The sequence below is a fragment of the Podarcis raffonei genome, chromosome 11 (genome assembly GCF_027172205.1).
Source record: "Podarcis raffonei isolate rPodRaf1 chromosome 11, rPodRaf1.pri, whole genome shotgun sequence".
In the NCBI taxonomy this organism is placed as follows: domain Eukaryota; kingdom Metazoa; phylum Chordata; class Lepidosauria; order Squamata; family Lacertidae; genus Podarcis; species Podarcis raffonei.
In genome coordinates, this window is record NC_070612.1 from 42559678 (window position 1) to 42586230 (window position 26553).

The window sequence follows — 26553 nt, forward strand, 5'->3', positions numbered from 1 at the left end:
AATTTTTGTTTGTTTGTGCTTTTGAAACTTAACACCTGATCCTAATTTCAGTGTAATTTTTCTTTTGACGTAGTATTGGGTGGTGGTGTGGCAGAGTTAGGAAACAGCCTTCCCTAAGACTTAATATGTTCAAACTGCCAGTGCCTGCCGTACATTTGTGTCATGTTTCTCATCTCTTGAAGGTTCCATAAATAAAAAGAAGTCAAAAAGGAAAGGACTCCGGTATGATACAATGGCTCTTCCACCTATTACAACATTTGCTACAGGTGCGTAATTCTTCGCTTGTCTTGAATGAATGAGGTAATACGACATCAAGTCTTCCCCCCCCCTTCCCCTGCCCCCATTGAATAGCATCTTACGTGGCTGATGAGATTCCGAGTAAATCTAGAATGACGTGCATTGGGGAAAACAATGCACACTGATGGGAACCAAAGTGGCTGTGACTATCCAGAAAAGTAATTGGTGGATGGCTCAGTGAAAACACTAACTCACTGTGCAGTTGTGTTGAAAAGGTCAAATCCCATGTTGGAGGTGATTATAGAGAAGAGATTGAAAATGAAAGGCTCCTCTGATAATGGATATGTACAGAAATCTACAGTGCAATTCCTATCAGCCTATTTGTATATTTAATTTATGGCGTTTGCTGCCACGTCATGCTGCGATGGGCGTTGACTGACCTCACATTAAAAGCAGCATAGACCAATTCACGGAGGGCGGAACTATCTAGGGCTGTTGGCTATGACAATTAAATGGGACTTCTAGACTTAGTGGCAGTGTGCTGCAATTAGATGTTGGAAGCAGGACACTGGACTGCATAGACTACTAGTCTGATTCCACAGTGCTGCTCTTAAGTTGTTTTTTCTACAAGCCTCAGAATAGTACTATAGGTTGTTCTTACAATATTCATTCTGTTAAATGTTAAGTGGGTAGTTTCCCATAAGAAGGGCCTGCTGAATCAGGCCAGTGGCCCATCTGGTCCAGCATGCTGCTCTTACAGGGGCCAAGCAGATGCCCGTGGGAAACTAGGGAGCAGAACATGAGCACTCATGCACTCCCCCCCATGTGGTTTCCAGCAATTGGTATTCAGAAGCATTGCTGCCTCTAGCTGCAGGGGATAGAGTATAGTCGTCATGGCTAGTCCACCATGAATTTGTACAGTCCTCCTTTAAAGCCATCCATAGTTGGTGGCCTCCTGGGCAACTTCCATCGTTTGACGGACTTCCTTGTGCTGGACGGACTCTTTACAGTTAGGATAATGGCAGACCTGGAACCCTTGTACTGTAACCATGTACAGTGGTACCTCGGGTTACATGCGCTTCAGGTTACATATGCTTCAGGTTACAGACTCCGCTAACCCAGAAATAGTGCTTCAGGTTAAGAACTTTGCTTCAGGATGAGAACAGAAATCGTGCTCCAGTGGTGCGGCAGCAGCAGGAGGCCCCATTAGCTAAAGTGGTGCTTCAGGTTAAGAACAGTTTCAGGTTAAGTACGGACCTCCGGAACAAATTAAGTACTTAACCCGAGGTACCACTGTATTAAATTAAACAACTGCTAAACAATTGTTATAAAATGTGTGCAAAGCTATTTTTCCATGGGACAATTGCTTCTTGATTAAGAGTTGTGCCTTTTAACATATTTTGATTGTGTTACAGAGGTCGCCCGTCAAAGTGACTGGGATGGGATCATTGCTTGCCATCAAGGATTTGTAACCTGTACTACCTGGAATTATCAGAAAGGGTCAATGGGAATTCATAAACTGACGCCACAAAACTTCAGCAAAAATAGACCTCTTGGTGTATATGCAACAGTAAGGGTTTTTTTAAAAACCGATTGAAGGATATAGTTCTGTTGTTGTTTGTAAGTGTTCTGAAAAACCTGCTCATCATTCAGAATGACATAACCAAGATAGGTTGATGTTGTTGTTGTTAAAAGCAATAATATATTTAAAATACAATAAACCAGATGCACAGACAGAGAGCCATCACTGAAAGGGCCCATTCTTGTTTACCTAAGACTTTAGGGCTTAATTGGAAGGCAGTTTGGTATGTCTGTGGTGGGTTGATTGATTGATTGATTGATTGAGTGTACTTACATGCCACTTTTCCACAAAGCGGCTTACAGGAAACATACAAAATGTCAAATGCAAGCATACAAAATACAGAGAGCATGTCAGTAAATTCAGAAATGACAAAAATCAACAATTTGCTGCTGTTTGATTGTTAAATTCGGTATTACAAGGAAAAAAGCAGTCTAGATTTAAGTACATAAATACAAAGAAAGCAAGTGTTAACTGACAAGAAGGGTTCTCGTTCTGGTCTTCGTGCACATCAGGGAGCCTGGCTTAACTACAGCTCAGAGAGGAAGGGACTTCTCACCAGGCTAAGCGACATACAACTGCCGCTCATATGCTAACTCCAGAGGAGACTGGCGGCAGCAAAAGGCAAATGCTTGGGAAGGCAATGACGGTCAGTCTCTTCCCCTGCCTCAAAGTTACCACTTCTGGTAACTTCTGTTATTACATTGTAAATTGCTCTGACACACTTTAGGGTAAAGTGGCAAATTTGTTGTTGTTGTTTAGTCGTTTAGTCGTGTCCGACTCTTCGTGACCCCATGGACCAGAGCACGCCAGGCACTCCTGTCTTCCACTGCCTCACACAGTTTGGTCAGACTCATGTTTGTAGCTTTGAGAACACTGTCCAGCCATCTCGTCCTCTGTTGTCCCCTTCTCCTTGTGCCCTCCATCTTTCCCAACATCAGGGTCTTTTCCAGGGAGTCTTCTCTTCTCATGAGGTGGCCAAAGTATTAAATATAAGTATAAAGTGCAAATAAGTAAAGTTGAACCTCCGTTTTGGAACATTTCAGCTCCCAAACGCCGAAAACCCAGAAGTAACTGCTCTGGTTTTTGAACGATTTTTGGAACACGTTTTTTGGATGCGCTTTTCATTTTTTCCCATTGACTTTGCAGCCAGCCCATTGATCCTTAGTTTTTGAACTTTTCGGGAGCTGAAACAGTCTTCCAGAATGGGTTAAGTTTGGAAACCAAGGTTCCACTGTATTCTAAAAAATAATAGCAAGAATTATTCTTTATCTGAACATCTCAGTAATTTTTTGAAAGTAGAATCAGTTTGTATTGAATAATGTCTGTTAAGAATCTGACATTGTTAATCACAAATATTGGAAGTAAGATTTCAAATATTTGCTTCTATAAAAAAAAACTTGTTTCTTTCTCTTTCCCCAAAAGGCAGTAGATATCAGTTCCTGTGGAAACTTTGCTGTAATTGGACTTTCAACAGGACATGTGGATGTATACAACATGCAGTCTGGCATTCACAGAGGGCGTTATGGCAAAGAAAAAGGTGAAAATACGGCACTTAGAAAACATTCTGGTTGAAATCCAGTGCTGCCTTTTCTGTCACGAAATGTCTTTTGATCCAGCCAAGGCACCTGCTAGTGTAAAAAAAAGGGGGAGGCAGAGATTTTTGCCAATTCCTACTCTCTGCTGCAGCTCTCTGTGGCCACCAAAAGTCTGCTCTAGAAGGCTGGAGGACCCTGTATAACAGTTTGGAAGATTGCACAAGTGAGAGGCAGGGTGTCAGTGAAATTTCCCTCCCCATATCTTAAATTAGTGAGTGCCTCAGCTGAATCAAAAGCTGTTCCATGAGCGGACAGCTGCATCAGAGTTTACCCTCTTAACAACAGTTTCAGTATTGTTGAGAGTCTGGATCAGAAAAACATCCTCAGAATGCTCTCCTGTAACAATATGGCTATTACTGCTATATAGAGAATGGGATGTGCTGGCTTGTGTTTGCGCTCACCTACGCTGAACATCATTTGTAGTATTTGCCATGTGATTGGGAATATGCGTGTACACCAGGAAAGCATATGCATATAGGGATGTAGGAGAACATGTCCGACTGCAAGCACAATCTTTTGTATTGCAGGGGGTGAGCATAAGCCAATGAGCCCTCTTCGGCACATACTGTGTGACAAATTTCCGGCTGCATTTTCAAATGTATGAATGTTGCCAGCAGATTAAATTGAGCCTTTGGATTTGATGTGCTGCAGAGAAGAGGCAGGAAGCTTTTGCAAAACACTGACCCTTGGTTATAGCTCAGGGGTGGGTACCCTGTCTCCTTCCAAATACTGTTGAACTCCAATTCTCATCAGCCCCAACAGTTATGGCCACTGGTCAGGGATGGAGCAAGTTGTAGTTTAGCAAAATTTGGAGGCCCACAGGTTAAATAACCGTGCTATGGTCAGACAACAGCTAGATGGATCATTGCATGCCTGTATATTATGAAGGCAATAAACCAGCAATAACAAAGGTGCATATTGTTACTTCACGCTGGAGTAGGCAGATGCTTCTGATACACATGCCTGCCTTCTGTATGCACGGTGAGTTAAGTCGTCTCTGCATTAACAAATTTGGGATTTCAATTTCATAAGATAGTGTGTCCCTTGTGCATTTGGTGGCATGGTTTAGCCATGCAGAATGAGGAAGGAAGCTTTACTCTGGATCTCAGTTCGACGGTGGACACAATGTACTGCACTACAGGAAAAATATGACAGAAAGTGAATATGATTAGCCGTGGTATGGTATCTATCTGTTCCTGAAGGATGTTATATTGTGCTTAGGTTGTGAGCTGTGCTAAGGATCTGTATATAACTTTATAATAATAAATAGTTGGAAGATGCCAAATTAAGGTGGTGGATTATTAATTGACTCTTTTTCTTCGCAATTAAAGCCCATGAAGGTTCTATAAGAGGAGTAGCCGTGGATGGATTAAACCAGCTGACAACCACAGCAGGAAGTGAAGGATTGATCAAGTTCTGGAACTTCAAGAGCACAAAATTGGTTCACTCTATTAACCTCCCTTCTTCTCCAAGTAAAATGTTGCTTCACAGAGACAGGTGGGATTATTGCAAGATGTATTCTTTTTAATAACTTCTCTTACTTCAGTGGTGATATTTTCATAATTCATATTTGCAGAGCACAGTTATACTAAAAGAGTTTCACCCCTCCTAATTTCTGAAATACATGCCACCTCCTTAGTTTCTTCATTTAGTCAGGGTCTTCTTGAGGGTGGCCCTGCAGCTGCAGGCCTCCCTTCCAATTAAAATTCACTTGGCCTCTTCAGTTTTGACACTCGAGAAGGCTTTAGAAAGAGGGTGGCTAACCTTTTCTGGTCCAAGGGCTGCATTGAAGGTTAGTCATTCACACAAGCATATGCATTCGTGCAGATACAGTACACAACAACCCAGACATGCAGACCAGACATCCATGCACACACACCACATGCACACAGGTGATGAATAGAACCATTTCCTTCTGCTGTGATGCAGCTTATCTTTCAAAGATGGCTCTTTTCCCGCTGGCATGGCACTACTATTAGGAGATCTTGCCAGTCATGAGCAGGAGAGTGTGCTCCTTCCTTCCCTGCCCCCGCCCCACTGGCCTGTAAGACCTAACAGTGATGCCAGAAGAAGAGGAAACACATTTGCAAAGTGAAGAGGTGCCTGAGTCTGCCAGGGGCTAGCAGACAGCTGGCATTGGCTTGGCAGGCTGGATCTGGAGCCACTCCTGCCTTAAAATCTTTACTGTGGCCTTTCCTTAAGAGAAAGGGTCCCATTTTCGTTGTCTGTATGCATTCAGTGCTTAGTATTTTGCCTTACGTTCCATTGTTTTTATTTCTCCCTATGCTGCTTTGTAAAAAGCAACAAATAAATAACTGGAATAATCTTAACTGATGAAAATAACAAAATTATTGTTGTAATTAGGTTCTTACCCTTTACACATCCAACCCCCACAGTCACCTGTCCATTTTGCTCATTATGCCCTGCTTATATCCAGCTTTTGCCTTTCCTTTCCCCTGTCAAAACATTTAGGGTAGCCTTACTCTAAACATCTATTGGGGGTTTCCCCTGAAGTTTGTGTTCCAAGAATATCAATAACAAAGAAGGCAATTTTTTGCCTCTTCCTTAACATGTGTTTGATATTCTACTTAATATTCTTCTTGATTTTTACCAGTTGCATTCTGGGAATTGTTACGGACGACTTCACCATTAGCGTCCTGGATATAGAAACACGAAAAATCGTAAGGAAGTTTTCAGGGCACCAAGGCCAGATAAATGACCTGGTAAGTTTGTATCTATTTACTATCAATTGTGTAGAGGTTACGTACCGCCAGAGTTCATCTAAGATTTTGTAGACTGTAATTCCCATCATCCCCAGCCAACATAGCGAATGGTTAGGGAGAATGGAAGTTGCAGCCCACAGTATCAACAGGGTACTATGCTGCCTACCCTAACCATCATGTTAGATCTTTGAGGTTTGTGCCGAAACAAATGCATATTCTTGTATGTGGGTCAGTTGATTTGGGGTCACCTAATCCTTTAGCAAGAGTGAAGCTAAGGGCATGTGGACCTGAATGGAAGACCACTGGGAGTCCCATGGAGGACACTGAACTTTCTAAAAGAAGAACAGGAATATGAATTATAATAAATGATGTGAATGGATACAGTTGCTATGTGCTAACTTAGTGTGTGAAACACTGGATATATTCAAAGCTGAAGACTACTTAGGAATAAACATTTTCCTAAGTAGTCTTCAGCTTTGAATATATCCAGTGTTTCAACAACTCAACATTGAAATGCTTTTTTGTTGCTAGTGTAGCTTAGAGTATCATCCCAATTCTTTTTTTAAAATATTCATTATAATTTATAAAATATAAAATACAATGATTGAAAGGATTTATCAAGTAAATACCTGTTCCTGTAATACCATATATATTTGTGTGAGGTTGTGTGTGTATCATGAAGCTACAAATACCAATATTATAAATCCAAAAATTATAACATATTAATATACTCCATAGATAAATGGTTGTAATCAATACAATGGACGCTTGGGTTGTGAACGTGATCCATGCGGGAGGCACGTTCGCAACCCAAAGCGCCATGTCTGAGCATGTGCAGGTTGCAGTTCGGCGCTTCTGCGCATGCACGACCTCCGAAACCCGGAAGTAACCCGTTCGGGTACTTCCGGGTTTTGGCGCAACCTGAAGCGTCTGTAACCCGAGGTATGACTGTATTATATTGTATCTAGTCTTCATGAATTCAATTAAGGGCTTCCATTTCTATTCAAGTTTTCTCTCTTATTTACCATATTTCAGCCATATTAATTCTTTATGCCAACCTCGCTTTTTGCCAGGCTTTCTTTCACTGTTGCTGGTGGCTTTATTATTCCATTTTTGCAGCACAACAAACATACAGTGGTACCTCGGGTTACATGCGCTTCAGGTTACAGACACTTCAGGTTACAGACTCCGCTAACCCAGAAGTAGTACCTCGGGATAAGAACTTTGCTTCAGGATGAGAACAGAAATCATGCAGCGGTAGCAGGAGGCCCCATTAGCTAAAGTAGTGCTTCAGGTTAAGAACAGTTTCAGGTTAAGAACGGAGCTCCGGAACGAATTGAGTTATTAACCCGAGGTAACACTGTACTAGCAACAAGTGATAAATTCTATATTAGCTCCTTACGCTTGACCCATTCATCCAAATATCCTAGTAACATTGTCAGGGGAATCTGTGCAGCTGTTACTCAAAAGACAAATCATAATTTTTTGTAGGCTTTCAGTTCTGATGGCCGCTGGCTAATAACGGCAGCTATGGACTGCACCATTAGAACCTGGGATCTGCCATCTGGGTGGTAAGTAAATTTAGAGATTGCAGAGAAACTGCTACTTTGATACGTTACATGTGTGTACTGACAAAAGAGCACAATCAGTTTTAAAACACACCTTTCTATCTTATTCTTACTATGTATTAAATTAGTATAGCAGCCTTCACCCAAAGATCACTGGGTGGTTCACAACATAAAAATAGAAAATGAAAACACAAAATACATAATAAGCAAGAACAGAAATGAACTGGTCTACTTGCAAATATCTTCATTTCTTTGTGTTTTATTGCCTTTATGCCTGAGGATTGAATCGGCCTTCCAAAAGTACACAAGAATGATATCTTGTCATACTCTGTTTCCAGTCTCAGCTGGCAATATATTGAGGCACTTCTTTGCTTCATAGGTAGATGAGGGCTTGAGTTCCTTAAATTTTTTTTTTTTAATAGAAAATGGTGCTTGCAATGGCTGATGCAGTTTGCAAGAGAAGTCATGTGAGCGGGGGACTCCCCACCCAAATAACCCAGTGCTTCATCTGCTGTGGGGAAGTGGCATCTAGATGTAATACAGTGCCCTCTTTCCGAAGAAAAATTCTATCATGATGCTAATCACGTGTAGGCTCCGAGTGCGGGGAGGAGAAGGGGCATCCAGCCCACTCGACCAAACAGAATATTATGTCTTATGTTATATGGTAAAGCTTCTAACTAAAGTTAGAATGGGCAGCCCCTGAATTTCAGCAGAACTTGACTTTAATCATGCTAACTAATACATGTTTCATTTTTAAAATCCCTTTCTTTAATTGAAAGTGAATTTTTAATGGCTTAGATGATGGCTAGTAGTTTTTGACTTTTTTAATGGCTTAGATTTAATGGCTAGTAGTCTTTGACTTTTTTAATGGCTTAGATTTAATGGCTAGTAGTCTTTGACTAGTTTTTGTAGTTCTTCTGTATACAACCTGTAATGCATTTCCATCCTTTTTACTGGAACAGGACAGACTTCAGTCTAATGAAGCATTTGCGTTAAAATGGTTTCTCTTGTCTACTTGGCAATCCCAGTTTAGGTGCCCCAAGATTGTGTAATTTCTCATGTCTCGTATTCCTTTAATTTCCTCTGTCAGATGTATTACATCCCATTTCCATTTCAAATTTCCTGTGTTGTTGCCTTTTTGAAATCTTGCCTATGAGCATAACCTAGACTTGTCAGATTTCTTTGAAGTAATTAGCCATCTGAGCCATTACTTTTTATGTCAGGCTGTCTTGTTTGAACTTGTGTTTCTTCTCATTCACCTTAGAATGCACTGACATTTAAATGTTGCAACATTGCCCCACCAAAAAAGTCTCAGAGTTTCTTGTTATCATAACATTTTCCAGATATCAGTATGGATGTCAAATGGAAATGACAAAATGGTTCTCATACGTCAGAGGAGTTGTCCATATGCAGATTAGTACATAATGTACTTGTTTTTCCATTTCCTTATGCATACATTGAAACTATACAGTCTGATGATGCAACTCTTGATTTAGTTTGATAGCACTTCAATTTTAATAGGAATGTACTGCAATACTAAACCAATTACGTTAACTAGCATGACATAATTGGACTAACATTTAAGGTTTCTTATGCCTGCAGTGTACATTGCCTTGAGATATATGTAAAAGGCATTTCATAAATTAAAAATAATAATAATATCCAGAGCACACAACCACACACACATTGCGGTTTGTTCAATTTACCTGTACTTGGACTTCCAATGTAGCTTTCATTCAGATTTATTGTGTGTGTCTCCCTGCTGAAGAGTCCAGTTTGAGTTGGTTCTCCCTTCACCCTTGTATTTGATGCTCTGTGCCTAACTAGGGCAGGAAGGAAAAAGGATAGATGTTTTAAAGTTCAAACGGAACTTCAGCCAATTTGCAGGAAGAATAGGCCTGATGAGCAGTTGCAGATTTGATTCTTGACCGCAATTGCACACTTCTTGAGTTGACAGATTGAGCGTGCGTGCCCACCAAGTGGACACACTTTAAACTCTTTTACCATGATTTGCTTTCATTTGGTCTTACAACAGTTGGTTCTTTGTTTTCTTCCTTTGAGGCATCTGGCATAGCGACAAAGGGTAAAGGGGTAGCTTTGGTTCCAGATTGTCTGGAATACAGTTGTAGCTGCCAGTCATGCAGTCCTGTGTTCATCCTGCTCATAATGAGCAATGGCACGTCTGATAAAGTTGAGTTATGAGGCTCCACTAGACCCAGTGTATCCAATGCTCCATGGCCAGAACTCTGCTTCTGCAATATTCTCCTCCTCTGTGTCCCCAAAACATGCTCCAGAGGGTCCCCCAACCATACAGAGCTGCAGGGAAGAGGAGATAAAAGTCTCCTGCGTTGAATACCACCCAGTATTTTCCCCCCACCAAATATTTTTGTCATCACATTACATGGCCAGTTTAGTCTATTGGGAACATAAGGGAACGAATTGTGATTCATCACAATCCCTACAGATTGATTTCTGTATGCTAAAAATCAAACATTACAAACTATCCCCACAATGAGTAAAAAGATTGACAGACTGTGGGGATGCTAGTAGCTAAACTAAAGCATTGTATAAAAGCAAAAGAAAAGAGAAACACTGGATAACTTTTTTTTTGAAGTTATAAGTCATTTTTACAGTGTTTTTCAGGGTTTTTAGTTTAATCATTATATTTTATTTTTGTTTTGTTAACCATGATGTAGGACAGTCAACCCAGTCGTACTTAGAAAAGACCATATGTGTTTATCCTTGTGTGTTTTTTGTAGATGTCCATGTTTCTTAAATCCAACCTTCTGAACGCTCTGCTCCAACTGTCTGGAGAACTGAAGGGAATAATGTTCTGGCACCTTCTATCATCCAGAGCACTGAGGGCTGCTGGATCAGTTGCCTCACCTCTGTCCAAGCGAGATCACCAGCATCAGATCAAACCTGGCCCAGCTAGATTTAAATGCCCCTTTATTCTGACATTTTCAAATTGATTTCCCATCTCTCCCTTCCCCCCCACTCTTGCTCCCTAATATGGCTTCTCCTCCCCCCCACCCCAGTTTGTAATCCTGAACACAAGAACTTGCCCTGTCTCCTTTTTTAAAACGTTGAAGTGAACGTCTTTGGGAAGACTATACATTTGTCTGAAAAGCAGAATAAGAAGACTAATAATATAATGACTGGTAGTGGTTTCATGCATTTAATAACTGGTAACTGAACTGTATATCATCTGTTATGTGATGTATTGTTTTCCTCTTTGCAGCCTTGTCGACTGTTTCCTGCTAGATTCAGCAGCAGTAAGCATTACTATGTCTCCTACGGGAGACTTCTTAGCTTCTTCCCATGTAGATGATATTGGAATTTACCTGTGGTAAGTCTTCCAGTGGTCTTCTGAGCATTTCCATTTTTAGAGCAGAACTATAAGACATCAGACTGCCCATTTCTATTGCTGCATTGTTCCATGGCACTTGAGTAAAAGGTGCAAGTTCTGCCCTTTGGAAAATTCCTCTGTAACTGCCCCTGCCTCCCAATCAGTTAAGTGTACTGGGACTGTTTTCCTAATATAATGATATAATTCTAGACACATTTGCTTGGAAGCGAGTTCTGTTTATGTCAGTTGAACTTGCTTTACATCAAGTAAGATTTTCCCTCCTCCACTTTTTAACTGTAATCTTTATCCTGTGTCAAAAACGACTTCTGAAATTGTATTTATCTTCAGAACCAGCTTGCCTTATGACATGGTGGGGCTCTGCTGTCCAGAAAGTAAGCTCAAAACGTTATTAGGGGCATCGGGGTAGTTGTTGTTCTTTGGATCAATATTCTTAGGACTGCGAACAATTTAGTTCATAAAAACAAAAACAAAAAAACTTTAATTTAAACTACATTAAATCGAAAACAGTAATCATACCAAATAGCTAAATACATAATAAATACAGTATACATACATTAACATTTTACAACATAGAAAAAGCTGTTATATTAATCAACATTTGCATTATATTCTACATAAATATCAGTATGACGATTGCATTTAACTTCAAAATGTTCTCTTTCTGGTCTACCATCTCTCACTCTTAACAACTCAGTCCTATAGCTTACATTAATCGCTCATCGTTATAGCAGATAGATCCACAAAGAACATGGCGTGATTTCTTTCTCCTCTGCCCCCACCCCCAAGCCAAAATAACAATGTCTTCCATCTTGGATTTTACAGGTCTAACCGTTCGCTGTATTCGCTTGTCTCTTTGCATCCGCTTCCACCCGATTATGAGCCTTCTGTAGTAACGCTTCCTGGAACATGTCCAGCTCAAGGTACTAGAGAAGGGAGTTGCTGAGGGGTTTTTTGGCCGTTAGTGTACTTTTTCTGAATCTCTTGTTTGTGTAATCGCAAAGGAACGGCTTGCATACTGCTCCTAGGCCAGTGCAAAGTTGAATTTGTGAAAGATTCTGCGCTCCCTTGTGTTCTGACATATTGTTCAACTTGAAAATCCTATGGCTTCCTAGATGCTTCTAGACTACAACTCCCACCAGTCTTGACCAGCAGCCAAGACTGCAGAGGCTGATGGGACTTGGCATCCAGCAACATCTGGAGAACCACAGGTTCCTCACCCTCACTAGAGTGTGTGACCAGTTGTCCTTACTAATGACCATATATTTGAAGCCATGGGTGGATCTAATGTCATGCTACGTTTACCATTCTGTTTGTAAGCATGTCAGTATATGAAGCCCTCCCCATATGTTCTGTTCTGGGGGGGGGGGCGGGGTTCCAACCCGCATAGAGCCAATTTCACAGAGTGCATGACGCGATTTGTTTGGTGACTCTCACTCTTTATCTAGAAAGCTTTCACTCCAGATAGTGAGTAGCATCATGATAAATAATATTAAAAAAATAATAATTATACCCTGCCCATCTGGCTGGGTTGCCCCAGCCACTCTGGGCAGTTTCCAGCACACATAAAAACATGATAAAACATATCAGAAATTAACAGCAACTATCTGATCCAATATTTTAAAAAATCACAGTAACTTGTGAAGTATTGTCTGCTTCATTATGCCTTATCTTTCTCCATCAACTAGGATGGGTCAGATAATAATTCAAAACATAAAACGAGTTGAAAATAGCCAAGTAAAATGTGCTATAAAATTGATTGGTCCACATCCTCTCAGCCTCGACTGTCAAAAGGCCAGCCTGAATATAATATAGCCATCAGTTTGCACTTCACAGAATATAGGACAGGCCTACAACCTGAAAATCAACATAGAGAAACAATAGTATATATATTTTACGTTAGACTATATAGGCAACCCTCTAGGGAGAGGAATTTGTCTTGGAACTTGGCAGAGATGCAGTCAAGGTGGTGCTCTCATTTTCTCTTGTCGATTATGATAGCAAAGGCATCGTCTGAACCATGAAGGTTCCAGCTGTCAGATTAAAACCATGCATGGGATTGTGTTAGGAAGATGATAGCTGGCATCAACACTGATGTGCTGTATGTTTGGTGTCCATTCTATGACAGGCAGCCCTGTTGAATCATACCAAAGGCTTATCTGGTTGAGCACCTGGATTCCCAAAGTGGCCAGCCAGATGCTTATGGGAAGCTCATAAGCAGAACATAGAATCAGAGACCCATAGAGTTGGATGGGATCCTGAGGATCATCTAGTCCAAACCCCGCAATGCAGGAATACATAGCTGTCCCACCCAGGGATCGAACTTGCAACCTTGCATTGTTATCACCACGCTCTAACCAACTGAGCTAGCCAGCTGTACCAGCTCACAGCCACGAAGGCCAGCCTCCTCTGAGAGTGCATTGCAGTAATCTAGTATTAAGCAGTTATGTGTGTAAGCTTTCAGATCAGATAAAAGAAAATGACGACACAGTCCTCAGCTGCTGATGTTAGCAGAGGGTATTTTTGAACCCGTCACAGGCTGCTTTTCCAGGCCCAGCTGCAGATCCAAGAGCATGCTAAGAGTGCAAACTTAAGGGGCTTCCCTTCCACTAGTCAGAGGATCTGTCAACTCAGAACTTCAGTCTTGCAGCGATCCAGGCCCTGCTTTTAAGTATATTTCTAACATATGGACAAAATGAGCCACGTTTAGATATTTATTTGGTACAAAACACTACAGAAACTACATTATGCAAGAGGCGTTCCCATGCAATAGGCGAGACACTGGTGAGACACTGATGTCTAGAGTCCATGCAGATGTCTGGCAGTGCTTCCAGTTGCTGATGGTGCAGTCAGCATTCCGATAACTTGGATGATTTCTCCTGAATCATCTGACTGTGTAATGGTGAGAAAATGACACAAACAAAATATGTAACGAAACTGGAAGCAATCCAGTTTCCTATCTACCCTGCAGATTCAAGTGTAGGCACTACTTTTGATTCATTCCCTGAAGCAGATTGGCAGCTGTATGTTCTGTGAGTAATACCTTTCAAAAGAGGCATGAAAATGACGTCTTCGTTGCTGCCGATTCTGTGTCGTTCAGAGCACTGGGGGAGCTCCCACAGCTAAGATTTAGCAGCTAAATCAGATGAGATACCCTTTGCCAGCCCCCACACATGCATTCTAGTTCTTGTACAATTGAATAACTGTGCCTCTTAAAGAGAGGTGGTCAACCTTTTCTGACAAGAAGACCAGATCCTTCTCCCCTTGACCTCTGAAAGGCCAACTTTGACAGATTGGGGGTAGGAGGAAAGCTAGTTAGACAACCTGATACATAGTGCAGGTACGAAACCCTTAGCCAAGGGGACACCATCCATTGTGAGGAATTTCAAGCATGGCTTTCCATTCATGCTACAGGAATGTGCCTCCTTGGCCATCGTCTCTGGCTGTGTTCATCTTGTTATGTTCAATTGCATCTGAATTGTTTCTGTTGTATTTTCTTCACAGATTTAACATTATCATATCATCCCAGTCGAAATATATTAAAGAATAAATAAATTGTCCAGTAGCACCTTAGAGACCAACTAAGTTTGTTCTTGGTATAAGCTTTTGTGTGCATGCACACTTCTTCAGATACACTGCAATTTTGTGCATGCACACGAAAGCTTATACCAAGAACAAACTTAGTTGATCTCTAAGGTGCTACTGGACAATTTTTTTCTATATTTCGACTGCATCAGACCAACACGGCTGCCTACCAGAATCTAATATCATCCCAATGTGCTTGTGTAATTAACCAGCTGTGTTTATCTGAATGTCATTCAGGATCTACTGTCATTCGAACATTTCCCAACGTTGCTAAACTTTCCCCCCCGTCTGTTACCGTTTTTAAAGATGTAGATGTCACAGAAGAAGAAGAAATAAGTGATGAGATGATAGAATACGATTCTCCAGAACAGCTGGGAGAAGCATTAGTGACCCTTTCTATGTTGCCAAAATCTAGATGGAAGAACCTCCTCAATCTTGATATTATAAAGGTAGTGTGTTCATGCTATTTTTAAAAGGTTTCTGACCAGGACCTGTTGCTCTCATTTTACATCTTACGTGGTTGTGTTATGTTGAATGCAACAAAGACTTGACAAAATGTCTTCATAGTTTGGGATAACATCTAGGTTGTTTTTAGGGTATACAAATATCAGAAGTATTTTACACATAGTCAACCTAGATTTAACACACCAGCTGAGATTCTAGCGCTTTCCCAGATGGAAAGTTAATACATTTGGTGTTCTTAGGGTTACAGTGTGAATATGGAAGTTGTCTGATGATATAAAATCTCCCATCCACAGCAAAAGAACAAACCCAAAGAGCCACCAAAAGTGCCAAAATCTGCACCGTTCTTCATCCCCACAATTCCTGGCCTCATACCACAATATGCTTCCATTGAACATGAAAATGGTGGACAACAGGTAAAGAGAAAGCTGATGATACAAAACATCTGCATGTAGTACTTCTCTCTCTCTCTCTCTCTGGATTTATGACTGCTTCTTGGAAGTAATTTCTTATGTAATGGGTGCTAAATCACTGGTGAATTGCAGTAACTGGTCCTACTGTATTTTATAGCATTTCCCCCCCTTTGATTCTCTATTCCCACTTACAACATCTTTGATAAAAGCACAAAGATTTGGCACCTCAACTGCACAATTACTGGGTATTAAAGTGATGTATGTAGATAATTATCCTCAATCTAATACTTGAAACTGGTACTTAAATATTGGGCAGCTTCATCATATATAGAAAGAACTTGCTGTTCTGTCATATCTAAGACCGCTTTCTCACTGAGGTTTAATCCTAAATACATTGTTAAATATTACATAGATGAACCTCTAGTCCTCATTTATCTTTAGCTTTCTGAAGAGTCCTCATAGAAATCCTTGTTTTGATTTCTCCAGATGCCCTTTCTTCCATTGTTTTTATGTGATGCATGTTTTCCCATGTGCATGCATGTACACATGCATGTCTTCAAAGGAGAAGTGCCTGTGTAAGGATATTCATCTTCCTGGGTGAGATTCCTCCTAATTATGCCATTCTTCAATATGGCATTGTAATTTAAAGAGTACAGAACTAAATTCATTCAACATTCAAAATCCCCCCTTTTAATTCTCATAAGGGTGTTACATTTAAAATTTCATCTACATATATTTGTAAAAGTTGTCTTTCATGCAATTCAATTGACAACCTTTTTTATATTTCAGTCAAAAGTAGTAAACCTTGGAGTGCTGGCACAAAAATCTGAGTTCTACCTGAAGCTTGAAGAAGCTCTGATAAACAGTGACTGTAAGTTATACTATGAAATGAATAAATTTGCATCCTGACAAGGTTGGAGGGAGAAGGTGTACTTTATTTCCTTTTTCTCCATATATTGTAGTGGTAGTGAATTGGGCTTCTTAAGGCTGGAATAACGTGTCTTCAAAATAGATATTGAGAGAAAGGATACCTTATCTTGGCTTGTTGGGGGATGCAATTTCAGTATGGTACAGTGTGTGTAGAACAATTTAGCTTCTTTAAAAGAGCATTCCCCTAAGGGGACATCAGCATTACAAATTCTCCCAATATGTTGAACTCGGTATTACACATTACAAAAAGGTTAAATATCTTGGGTCCTCTTAATCCCCATTACTCCCATTAAGTTGTGATGGTGCTGCTACTATGCTTTTGATCCTTATTAAATCATCGGTTCCTGGGATGCCTTGGGAAAGAGTTGACCTGTTAATTGTGGTAACAGTCGAGCTAGTTACAGAAGTCTTTCAAAGCAATACACACCTAGCATACCCCAGAGCCAATTTCACAATAATTTGACTTTTTGAAACATTCAGTCCTTTAGGAAATTCCTTTAGGGCATATCAGAATTCCATTGTATAGATCTGACATTGTTTATGTCAGAACTTCTGCCCTGACGAAAGGTTAGCTGAAGGCCTTTTATAAAAAATGCAGGCAAGCAATAGCAGGGAACTGGAATGTGTAAAGTGCTCTGGTTTTAAAGGGCTAATCAAGAAAGCCAGATAGGAAGGAAAACCTAGGTTACTATGACATGGCAGAGAATAAATTCATAAAACTTTTTTATTTAGGGCAGTTTGCAAACCAAGATTCTTTGGTCAGTGATAATTTGGAACTACTCCACTACTACTGTTCTGACCAGTGTTTGAAAGCAGCTTGGTCCCAGGCTCATTTTGCACTTGGCTTTTGACCACTTGCGACCAAGAGAAAATGCCTGGGCTGTCTCCACCATCTTGAGACCATTGGATCTGGACTGTTTTCACACACTAATACCCCATCCTGTAGAATTGTATCAGATTAATTTTTTTATCTGCACAATCGGAATGGATTTCTGGAACCCAGTTGCTTTTTCTCTGTGCAGCCTGAGCAGGAGCAGTCACCATTAAGAAAAAGAGGTTGGAATAGGCCAATATATATGTGGGCTGTCCCTGGATCAAGTGACTTTCCTTCTTTAAGTTCTCAAAGCTCTTAACCTAGCTCAAGGTTGTCATCTGAACCAGCCAGATGTTTAACTGGCTAGTTTCCATTGTTTTTCCATATTGCTGTAGCAACAGCCAATCAATGCCAGCCCTTGCCGCAGCCACCAATAACACGCCAAATAGCCACTGACAATCTCCGACTCACAGCAGCAACCAATCCCATGTCACCGCTACGCAATATCTGTGTATAAGACGAACCCCGATTTTTAACGCAATTTTTCAGGAAACAATCCTAGTCTTATACACGGAAAAGTACGATAAGTAGAGGGGCTCATATGCACAGCTAGAGCCTCCCGCTACCAAAGAGGCAAGGTTTCATAGAATCATAGAGTTGGAAGAGACCACAAGGGCCATCGAGTCCAACCCCCTGCCAAGCAGGAAACACCATCAGAGCACTCTTGACATATGGTTGTCAAGCCTCTGCTTAAAGACCTCCAAATGGCATGACTTTGGGAAATAGGGATCTTCTTTTTCCCACACAAAAAAGGGTCAAATAAAATTCCACCAGCTTGTGCTGTTCTCTTAATTGCATAAAATGAACGATTTGGATTATGACCAAATTGTTGAATGATGCAGGGTATAGGATAACTATTTAAAACACAGAGATATATATAGAGGGGGGGGAGATATAGATAGATATATAGATTATATAGAGAGAGATACACACACACACACACATACATATATACCCACACACACCCCATTTCTGTAACACTTTCTAGAACTTGTAGCCATACTCTTCCTGTTTTGACAGATAAATCTCCACTCCGTATTCTGAAGGACATGGGGCCATCTAACACAGAGGCGGAACTGAGAGGCATGTCCCCCGATGGCGGTGGCTCTGTTAGGGTGATGCAAAGCTTCCTAAGAATGATTGAGGCCATGCTGACTACAAAATGTGACTTTGAACTGGCTCAGGCATACCTTGCCTTGTTTCTGAAGGTAGGTGTATCATTTGATACAATTGCTAGTGACATTCTGTGCAGCACAGTTTGCTTACTGTAGAAGCCCCCAATTTGAATGCGCTGGGGGGGCGGGGAGACACACTTGGCACTGAATAAAGAATGACTGGCAGCATCCGTTCCTTTTTGCAATAGCATTTCCCCCTACTGAAACTTTCATTATTGCTGTGTGATAGCACTGCTTGGCCTTACAGTGCTCATCTGAGGGGAGTTACTAATATGTTACTTACTTTGATCACAGGTAGGTAGATGTGTTGGTCTGCTGTAGTCGAAACAAACAAACAAACAAAATTCCTTCCAGTAGCACCTTAGAGACCAACTAAGTTTGTTATTGGTATGAGCTTTCGTGTGCATGGTATGGGCTTTCATCTGAAGAAGTGTGCATGCACACGAAAGCTCATACCAATAACAAACTTAGTTGGTCTCTAAGGTGCTACTTAGGGACGCGGGTGGCACTGTGGGTTAAACCACAGAGCCTAGGACTTGCCGATCAGAAGGTTGGCGGTTCGAATCCCCGCAACGGGGTGAGCTCCCGTTGCTCGGCCCCTGCTCCTGCTCCTGCCAACCTAGCAGTTCAAAAGCACATCAAAGTGCAAGTAGATAAATAGGTACTGCTCCGGCGGGAGCATTTCCATGCGCTGGTCTGGTTCACCAGAAGCGGCTTAGTCATGCTGGCCACATGACCCAGAAGCTGTACGCCAGCTCCCTTGGCCAATAAAGCAAGATGAGCGCCGCAATCCCAGAGTCGGTCATGACTGGATCTAATGGTCAGGGGTACCTTTACCTTTAAGGTGCTACTGGAAGGAATTTTTTTAAAAAACTTTGATCAGTTTGTGAAACATTGGCATCGTGTTATGGTGGATATTTCCCAACTTTTATTAACTAATAAAAAAGTGATGTGGTGGTTTAACACACTAATCAAGAAATTTAAGAAATGAGTTCCATCAAATTTGATTCATGTATTTATGTAATTCATTTTATGCTTCCATTTCAGTTGCACTTAAAAATCCTTTCATCAGAACCAGATCTGCTGGCAGAACTATCCAGACTGTCACCCCAGCTTGAAGAAATGTGGGTGCATTTACAGACTCTTTTCAACCAAAGCCTTTGCATTTTAAATTACATGAAGACTGCTTTGTTGTAACATTCCTTTTGTTCTATAAGAATGCCCAGTTTAATGTACAAATCAAGTTTAATAATCGATATTTTCTCTCTTAAGTTTCAAAAAGGTAACTGTACAGCTTGACTTGATAACTTTATTTTGTACAAATTCAAACACGAATCTGTGCTACCTTCACAGATAAAGTGTGCTTTTATTATTGTGTAAATGACTGCTGAAACAGTAAAGTTCCCTGTCAAAAATTAAGAATATTCAATATGGTAAAACACTCAATATGCAGTTATAAATCTAAATAAATTTTAAGAGGTGATGTCTGATGAATTATTTGGGAACATTGATGCTGGACAGGTGTGGTCCTAGTCACTACCTAGCGGTAGACCATGTAAGAGTAGGATAATAAAAATGGTAAAGATGCAAAATTCTGTGTGCTGAAAAACACTTTTTGTATATTGAAAAGATGTCTGCAATAGCTGCAAAATTTAATTTTCTTTAACGACTAACAAATATAATGTTGTGCATCACCTTAAACCAATTTGGATGTTTTCATGAATTCTAGACATCACAGAATGCAGCATAAACTTGCCATATAAGCTATATTATGCAAGTTTCAATTAAATGTTACATAACTGCAAGAAGTTAGGTTACTGGGAACCAGGCAGAGGACCTTCTCAGTAGTGGCACCCACCCTGTGGAACACCCTCCCAACAGATGTCTGGGAGCTAAATAACTATGCAACTTTTAAAAGACATCTGAAGGCAGCCCTGTATAGGGAAGTTTTTAATGTTCGATGTTTTGTTTTGCTTTTATATTTGTTGGAAGCCACCCAGAGTGGCTGAGGCAACCCGTTCTGATGGGCAGGGTACGAATAATAAAATTATTATTCTTATTATTCTTGTGTGTTTACTAATTCAGTCCATTATTCATAAACTAAAAAGGCCATTAGAATTTCAACCATGGAAGGTACTTTGCCTTTTTAAACTTTTCACTGGATATTGATTTAGTAATACAAAAATACTGTTTGGAAACAATATTGAAAACCCAGCTCTAGAATTACACAGAATTCTATTTACAGTGGAAAAACAACTTTTGCTACATTTAAAATTTAATGGCAAGGCAGACAGGATTTTGTGCAAGATTTGGGGGGTCCTTAAAAGTGTGGAGCCCAGGGCATTTTCCCTAAGTTTAAGTCAAAGCACTGATTATAATCCAGACACCATGGGAAGAGCCTTCTCAGGCAGGGCCAATACTAACCAGATTAGAGTAGCCACAAACTTTGATCAAATGTCTTTAGATCTTTTTGCACCTAACAAATTGGATTGTCATGCTTGTGAATAGAACCTGGAAATAAATGGGTCTTGTTAGTCAAGGCTTAATTTCAAGGGCTGTTTTCTAAACTGGACCAAGTTTGGATCTAAGCCAATGGTTACAAATTGTAGTAAGCTGATAAGACGAATGTTGAATAAAGAAGAAGAAAAACTTGTGCATAATTCTTTGAATAAACTTTAATCATATTTAGGCGCTTGTTCTAGGAAGTACTTGGTGAGGGCCATTATTTTAATACTTTACCTTCAGAATAGTAACTTGGAAATAGGCCTCTGTGAAACTTGTAACTAGAAATTGTTACATTTTGTGCCATTTTGTTACAGTTGAAGGGGCAAGACTTTCTTAGACTATCCTTTTAGCTACAATTTTGGTTCAGTGTCCTGTGTTCAACTATATGTCAGTGATAAACATCAGGAGCACAGCAGCTTCAATGCTCAACGCGTGTTGGTGGTCCTACTCAACATTTTATGAAGAAATATGTGGAATCTTGTCCGAGGGATGAATGGCTCAGGAAAATGATATTTTGGTTTTTTAATTTTATATTCTTTATAAAAAGTACAAAATTGCAAGTGCACAGAGTAAGAGAAGACACAAAGGAGAAGAAACAAGAAATAGTAGCCAGGTAGAAACCAAAATAGAACAAACGAAAGTATAATGTATACATTACAAAAAGGGGGAAAATTGCTATTGCAGTTAACCAGATCTGAACCTAATATGGTATTTATAAAAACCATAATATGGTATTTCCCTTCAGGGAAATAATATTTTGGTTGTTGTTTTTTTCACTTGGTTGCCAGTTCATAATACTGTGTCTTGGCAGGGATGCAAAAATATTTGTAAATCCTGAAAGTCAGCCTGATCATCTCAAGGCATAGGTTGGCATGCCCAGAGTGACTTTTGAACATAAAAATAACATGTCTGGCATCAGTATATGTTTTTTGGGGGTGGAGATGGATAGCCCTGCATCACTTAGTTAGCCATGGTTTGGCTTAGTGTTTCACTCTAGCCCAACCTTGTGGTTCAGCTCTCTCCAGACTAATTGTGAGCTGTAGCCAAGGTTTGTCCTGTGGTTTATGAGTCACAATTTGGGAAAACTAAACCGTGAACCCAGATTTAGTCCACACACTAAGCCATACTTTGATTTAGTGCAGCACATCAGTAGCACAATTGAGAAAGGAGCAAAGTGGCCACAATGGTCTCTCTTGGAGCCTGCATGCTTAGCGATGGTTTGGTATTGCATGATGGGTGAAGCAGTTGGTGTGAGAATCTGAAAATTTCACCAACCATGTAGAAAATGAAATAATTTGTGATTTGGTTTTACCTAGCAATTGATTTGGGCATTTTAAATGGCTGCTTTCTCTGGGCTTCACTTTCTTTCTGCTCTTTAGCCATAATGTGTAATGGAGGGCTCTAAAATATGATTGGCATCATCTTTGGCCCTCTTTTGATGCCAGTTAAAAACGTTTTTATTGTTATGGGGAGTAATGTTGCTGGATATACTTTTGTCATTGGCTGCTGTATTATTTTTAATAGTAATGGTAAATTATTTTCTTTAGCTATACCTTTTTAAATGGTTACCCACTCTGGGATCACAAAAGATGAAAGGTGGAATATAAATCTAAACAAAACGTTGCCCTGAATCCCAGAATGCACCGCCATCGAACAAAAGGAATCTTTGAAGTGTTGTCAATTAAAGACTAGAGAAAGCAGAAAAGCCTGCTCATCGAGGGAAAAGCAAAGTATTAGCATACTTCATATGTCAACCCCCTGAGCAGTTTCTTTCCAAACTGAATGATTTGAGTCTCTTCCACTGCGGCTACTAAGAATTTCTAACCCTTGTGTACTGTTAGCTCTCCTTTGTCTTTTTCCTTGGCTCTGGAAAGGTGCCCGCTATTCTGCAATAAAAGTACAAATTGAGCGGTACAGAAGTGCAGAGTTGAGAATAAGAGCTTTAAGAGCTCTTCCCTCAGGACATCAAAAATACTTTTATGAGTAGTCTTTAGGGAAAGGCCACACACTAAATGGATATGGAAATTAAATTTCCATTATATCCTAAAAGTGAAGGCTGACTATAGTGCTCTCATCACTGAGTGAAAATGAGTATCATGGTGACAAGATCTTTATCTGGGCTTCAAAGGAATCTCTTTGCGAATGCCATTATGGAACTGAATAGGCAATTATGAGGGGAAGGGAATGTTCCAAACAGTGCTTTTTAAAATGGGTACTAATTTGTGAATAAAGTGATAACCCATCTCGCCAAATATGACAGCAAGTAGTATCTTTGTTAAAATAGCGGGGTCATGTGCTGAATTTGAAGTTGGTTGCATTTGGTATCCAAGTAGCTCTCCTTGAAAGCGGTTGCTAGGACCAGGTGTGTTCCACAGTAATGTGGTTGGACTATGAAAGCACAGAAGGCGTGTCTGGCATAGAATTCAGGACTCTTGGAATCAGTCCTTTAACAAAACAAAATAAAAACTTGAAAGGTGTGGTCCGGACCTGATGAATCAGAAGGAAGGAGGGCTGAACAGGCTGTCCATTCATTGCTCAAGAGAGTGTAGCCAGTGGGCAAATGCAAAAAGGGCACAATTTGTTTAAATGAGTTGAGATATACGTTCTTAAGGCATGTGGTACACACATAGACCCAATCTTCCATTTTGACTTGATTCCGTAGACTTTGTTCCCATTCCCAGTTGATTGAGCAAGGTAGGGGTTGATTAACAGCCTTCACTGCATGGGCGTAACCAGGATTTTTTTTGGGGGGCAGAACCAACGTGATTGGTCAGTTAGTTAAGTACAGACAGAGGGCACAAGGAGAAGGGGACAACAGAGGACGAGGTGGTTGGACAGTGTTCTCAAAGCTACCAGCATGAGTTTGACCAAACTGCGGGAGGCAGTGGAAGACAGGAGTGCCTGGCGTGCTCTGGTCCATGGGGTCACGAAGAGTCGGACTCGACTAAACGACTAAACAACAACACCTCAGAAGTTGAACAGAATCCGTTCCAGAAGCCCATTCGACTTCTGAAAAGTTCAGAAACCAAGGCACAGCTTCCAATTGCGCAGGCACGCTGGAAACAATAGCGGAAGCCGCGTCGGACATTCGGCTTCCAAAAAAAGTTCGGAAACCGGAACACTCGCTTCCAGTTTCCAATTGTTTGGGAGCCAAAACATTCGACTTCCAAGGCGTTTGGGAGCTGAGGTACGACTACTGCTATTGTTTTACTTGACTGCATCTTTTATGGATTTAGTTCTTCCTGCTGACACAATGTGAGAGTGCCAGTCAAGATGTCAAAATGAAAACAAATATTAAAGGGACATAGAATGAAATAGGCTTTTAACATATTTTCATTAAACACCGTGGTCTGCATTTGTATGATGTGCTAAAACCATAGTTTAGTGCTACAGGAATGGACCTGGTGTTGGCTATTTGCAGTATAGTAGCACTGCAGAGAGCTTGCTGGGGAGACCATACATTAAAAAGGGACTAAAAAATAACTTAAACAGGGTTTTAATAACAAAAACAAAAACCCCTTATACACTAAATACATCAACAACAAACCAGACCCAACCACCAACCCATCCCCCAGGGTAATGGGAGAGCTAGGTGCTGCTCCTTATATACTATACCCAATTGCTGACACAGCTTGATTAATACAACTCAGCAGCACCTGCTATGTTTCACAGCTGTAAGACTAGGTCTCGTTATTTGCCCTGGCCCTGGCCCTTAAAGACATACACAACTTGTGAAATAATAATGAACCTTCACATTTTAAAGTCACCATTCAACACCTGGATGAGCCACTGGCTTGTACACTCCTTTTTCCAGCGTAGCTGGGCAGGAGGAAATCAGAAGGCCAGAATGATAATAATTTACCAAAAGGTTTAATCGCAGCATATAGAATATTACTGTGCAAATTAATATGGAGCTGTTATGTGAATAGCAGTATTTTTTTTTCATTCCCACCATTTCTGACTTTGAAATACTTTTGGATACCACTTGTACATACATTGATAATACATTCCCCACTATTACATAGCTCCCCCCTCTTTAATAATCAGTATCAATGACTCAGTTTCAGGAGCCTGAAAATGACTTTTTAATGGAAAAGCCAGATCTGCCTGTACTTCAAATATTTGAACTATTCTTGCTTCTTCATATATGTATTTAATTTATTAGGTTTGACCTGAATGAATAAATCTTGTTCGGAAGACGGCCTGGCAAGCAAACAACCCAGCGGTTAGTAAATGCTGTTCTTGGATTCTCCCTTATTCTCTATTTACTCTCTGTCCAAGCCAAGATTTTAAAACCCAGCGTTTATTAATATGTGTCGTTCAGAAAGGCAGAACATGCAGGGCTTAGCCAAATGAGGGCTCTGCCAAAGCTAGTTTTCAAGAAAAGAGAATATTCTTCTGATTTTAGTTTTAAATAAAGATGATTCTGACTTGGAAAGGCTGTTTTGCAATAAATTTAAAACAGAAATGTGCAGCTATTCATTTAAAAAGAAAAAATCAAATGAAACAGGACAGATGGGGAAATTGGCTAGAAATCTTGAGTTGTTGAAGTTCGGGTCAGTTTTCCTTGGCGTTCCTTCAACTGGAATGAGGTGCTGATTCAGCAAAATAGTTCAGCTCGCCACTGCTCAACAACAACATAACCAACTCTTCCTTTGTTTCCATCAGCTGACTTCTCCCCACCCAATGCCTTTCCCCAACTTTTTTTGCCATACCCTTCTCCCCAAAGTCATATTTGCTAGATCATGGCCTGTGTTGTTGTCCTCAACCCTATCTGGTTGACTGAATTGCTGTTGCTCTACATATGCCATTGTAGTAGCATGCAAAACAGTGCTCACAGCTGTGTGTTTTGACCATGTGATACAAGCACTGAAACTAAGGATTCACTTCACTTTCTTCTTCTTCTTCTTCTTCTTCTTCTTCTTCAAGTTAATTTTGTATGTGCACTAGGAAGGAAGATAAGAAGCAAACCATACACCACTGCCCCCAAGTGGGAGCCAGCGTACAGCTTCCGGGTCACGGGGCCAGCATGACTAAGCTGCTTCTGGCGAACCAGAGCAGCACACGGAAATGCCGTTTACCATCCCGCCAGAGCGGTACCTATTTATCTACCGTATTTTTCACTCCATAAGGCGCACTGGACCATAAGGCACACCTAGTTTTTAGAGGGGGAAATCAAGGGGGGGGGAATCTTGTCCGCTTCTCCCAGAGCTGCTGGGGCTGGAGCCGCTCGCTGTCTTGGCTTCTTTAGCCACGCGCAGCCCCTCTGGCAGGGATAGGCTGCGCGCGGCTATAGCTTCTTTAGCCCCGTGCAGCCTCTCCCAGCTGGAGAGGTTGTGCACGGCTAAAGAGGAAGCCATGCACAGATTTGGCTGTGTGCGGCTATTCCTGAAGCCTATGGAGCGCAGCGCGAGTTCCCGCTGCGCTCCGCAGGCTTCGGGTTCCTTTTGCTGAAGCCGGGAGAGCAAGACTCTCCTGGCTTCAGTGAAAGGAACCTGAAGCCTGTGGAGCACAGTGGGAACTCGCGCTGCGCTCTG

At 40.8% G+C, this 26553-nt stretch overlaps 1 protein-coding gene across 1 annotated transcript in view; it reads left to right on the forward strand.

Moving 5' to 3' along the window:
• WDR36 (WD repeat domain 36) overlaps window positions 1-20573 on the forward strand; it is a 32629-nt gene extending 12056 nt beyond the window's left edge. The window contains exons 11-23 of the mRNA XM_053408020.1: window positions 183-266; window positions 1653-1807; window positions 3242-3356; window positions 4746-4911; window positions 6029-6137; window positions 7629-7708; window positions 10947-11054; window positions 11898-11995; window positions 14964-15106; window positions 15416-15535; window positions 16322-16403; window positions 18357-18544; window positions 19559-20573. Coding sequence (XP_053263995.1) covers window positions 183-266; window positions 1653-1807; window positions 3242-3356; window positions 4746-4911; window positions 6029-6137; window positions 7629-7708; window positions 10947-11054; window positions 11898-11995; window positions 14964-15106; window positions 15416-15535; window positions 16322-16403; window positions 18357-18544; window positions 19559-19708 — 1598 coding nt within the window. The 3' untranslated portion in view covers window positions 19709-20573. The remainder of the gene's footprint in view (window positions 1-182; window positions 267-1652; window positions 1808-3241; window positions 3357-4745; window positions 4912-6028; window positions 6138-7628; window positions 7709-10946; window positions 11055-11897; window positions 11996-14963; window positions 15107-15415; window positions 15536-16321; window positions 16404-18356; window positions 18545-19558) is intronic.
• Window positions 20574-26553: the final 5980 nt, after the last annotated feature.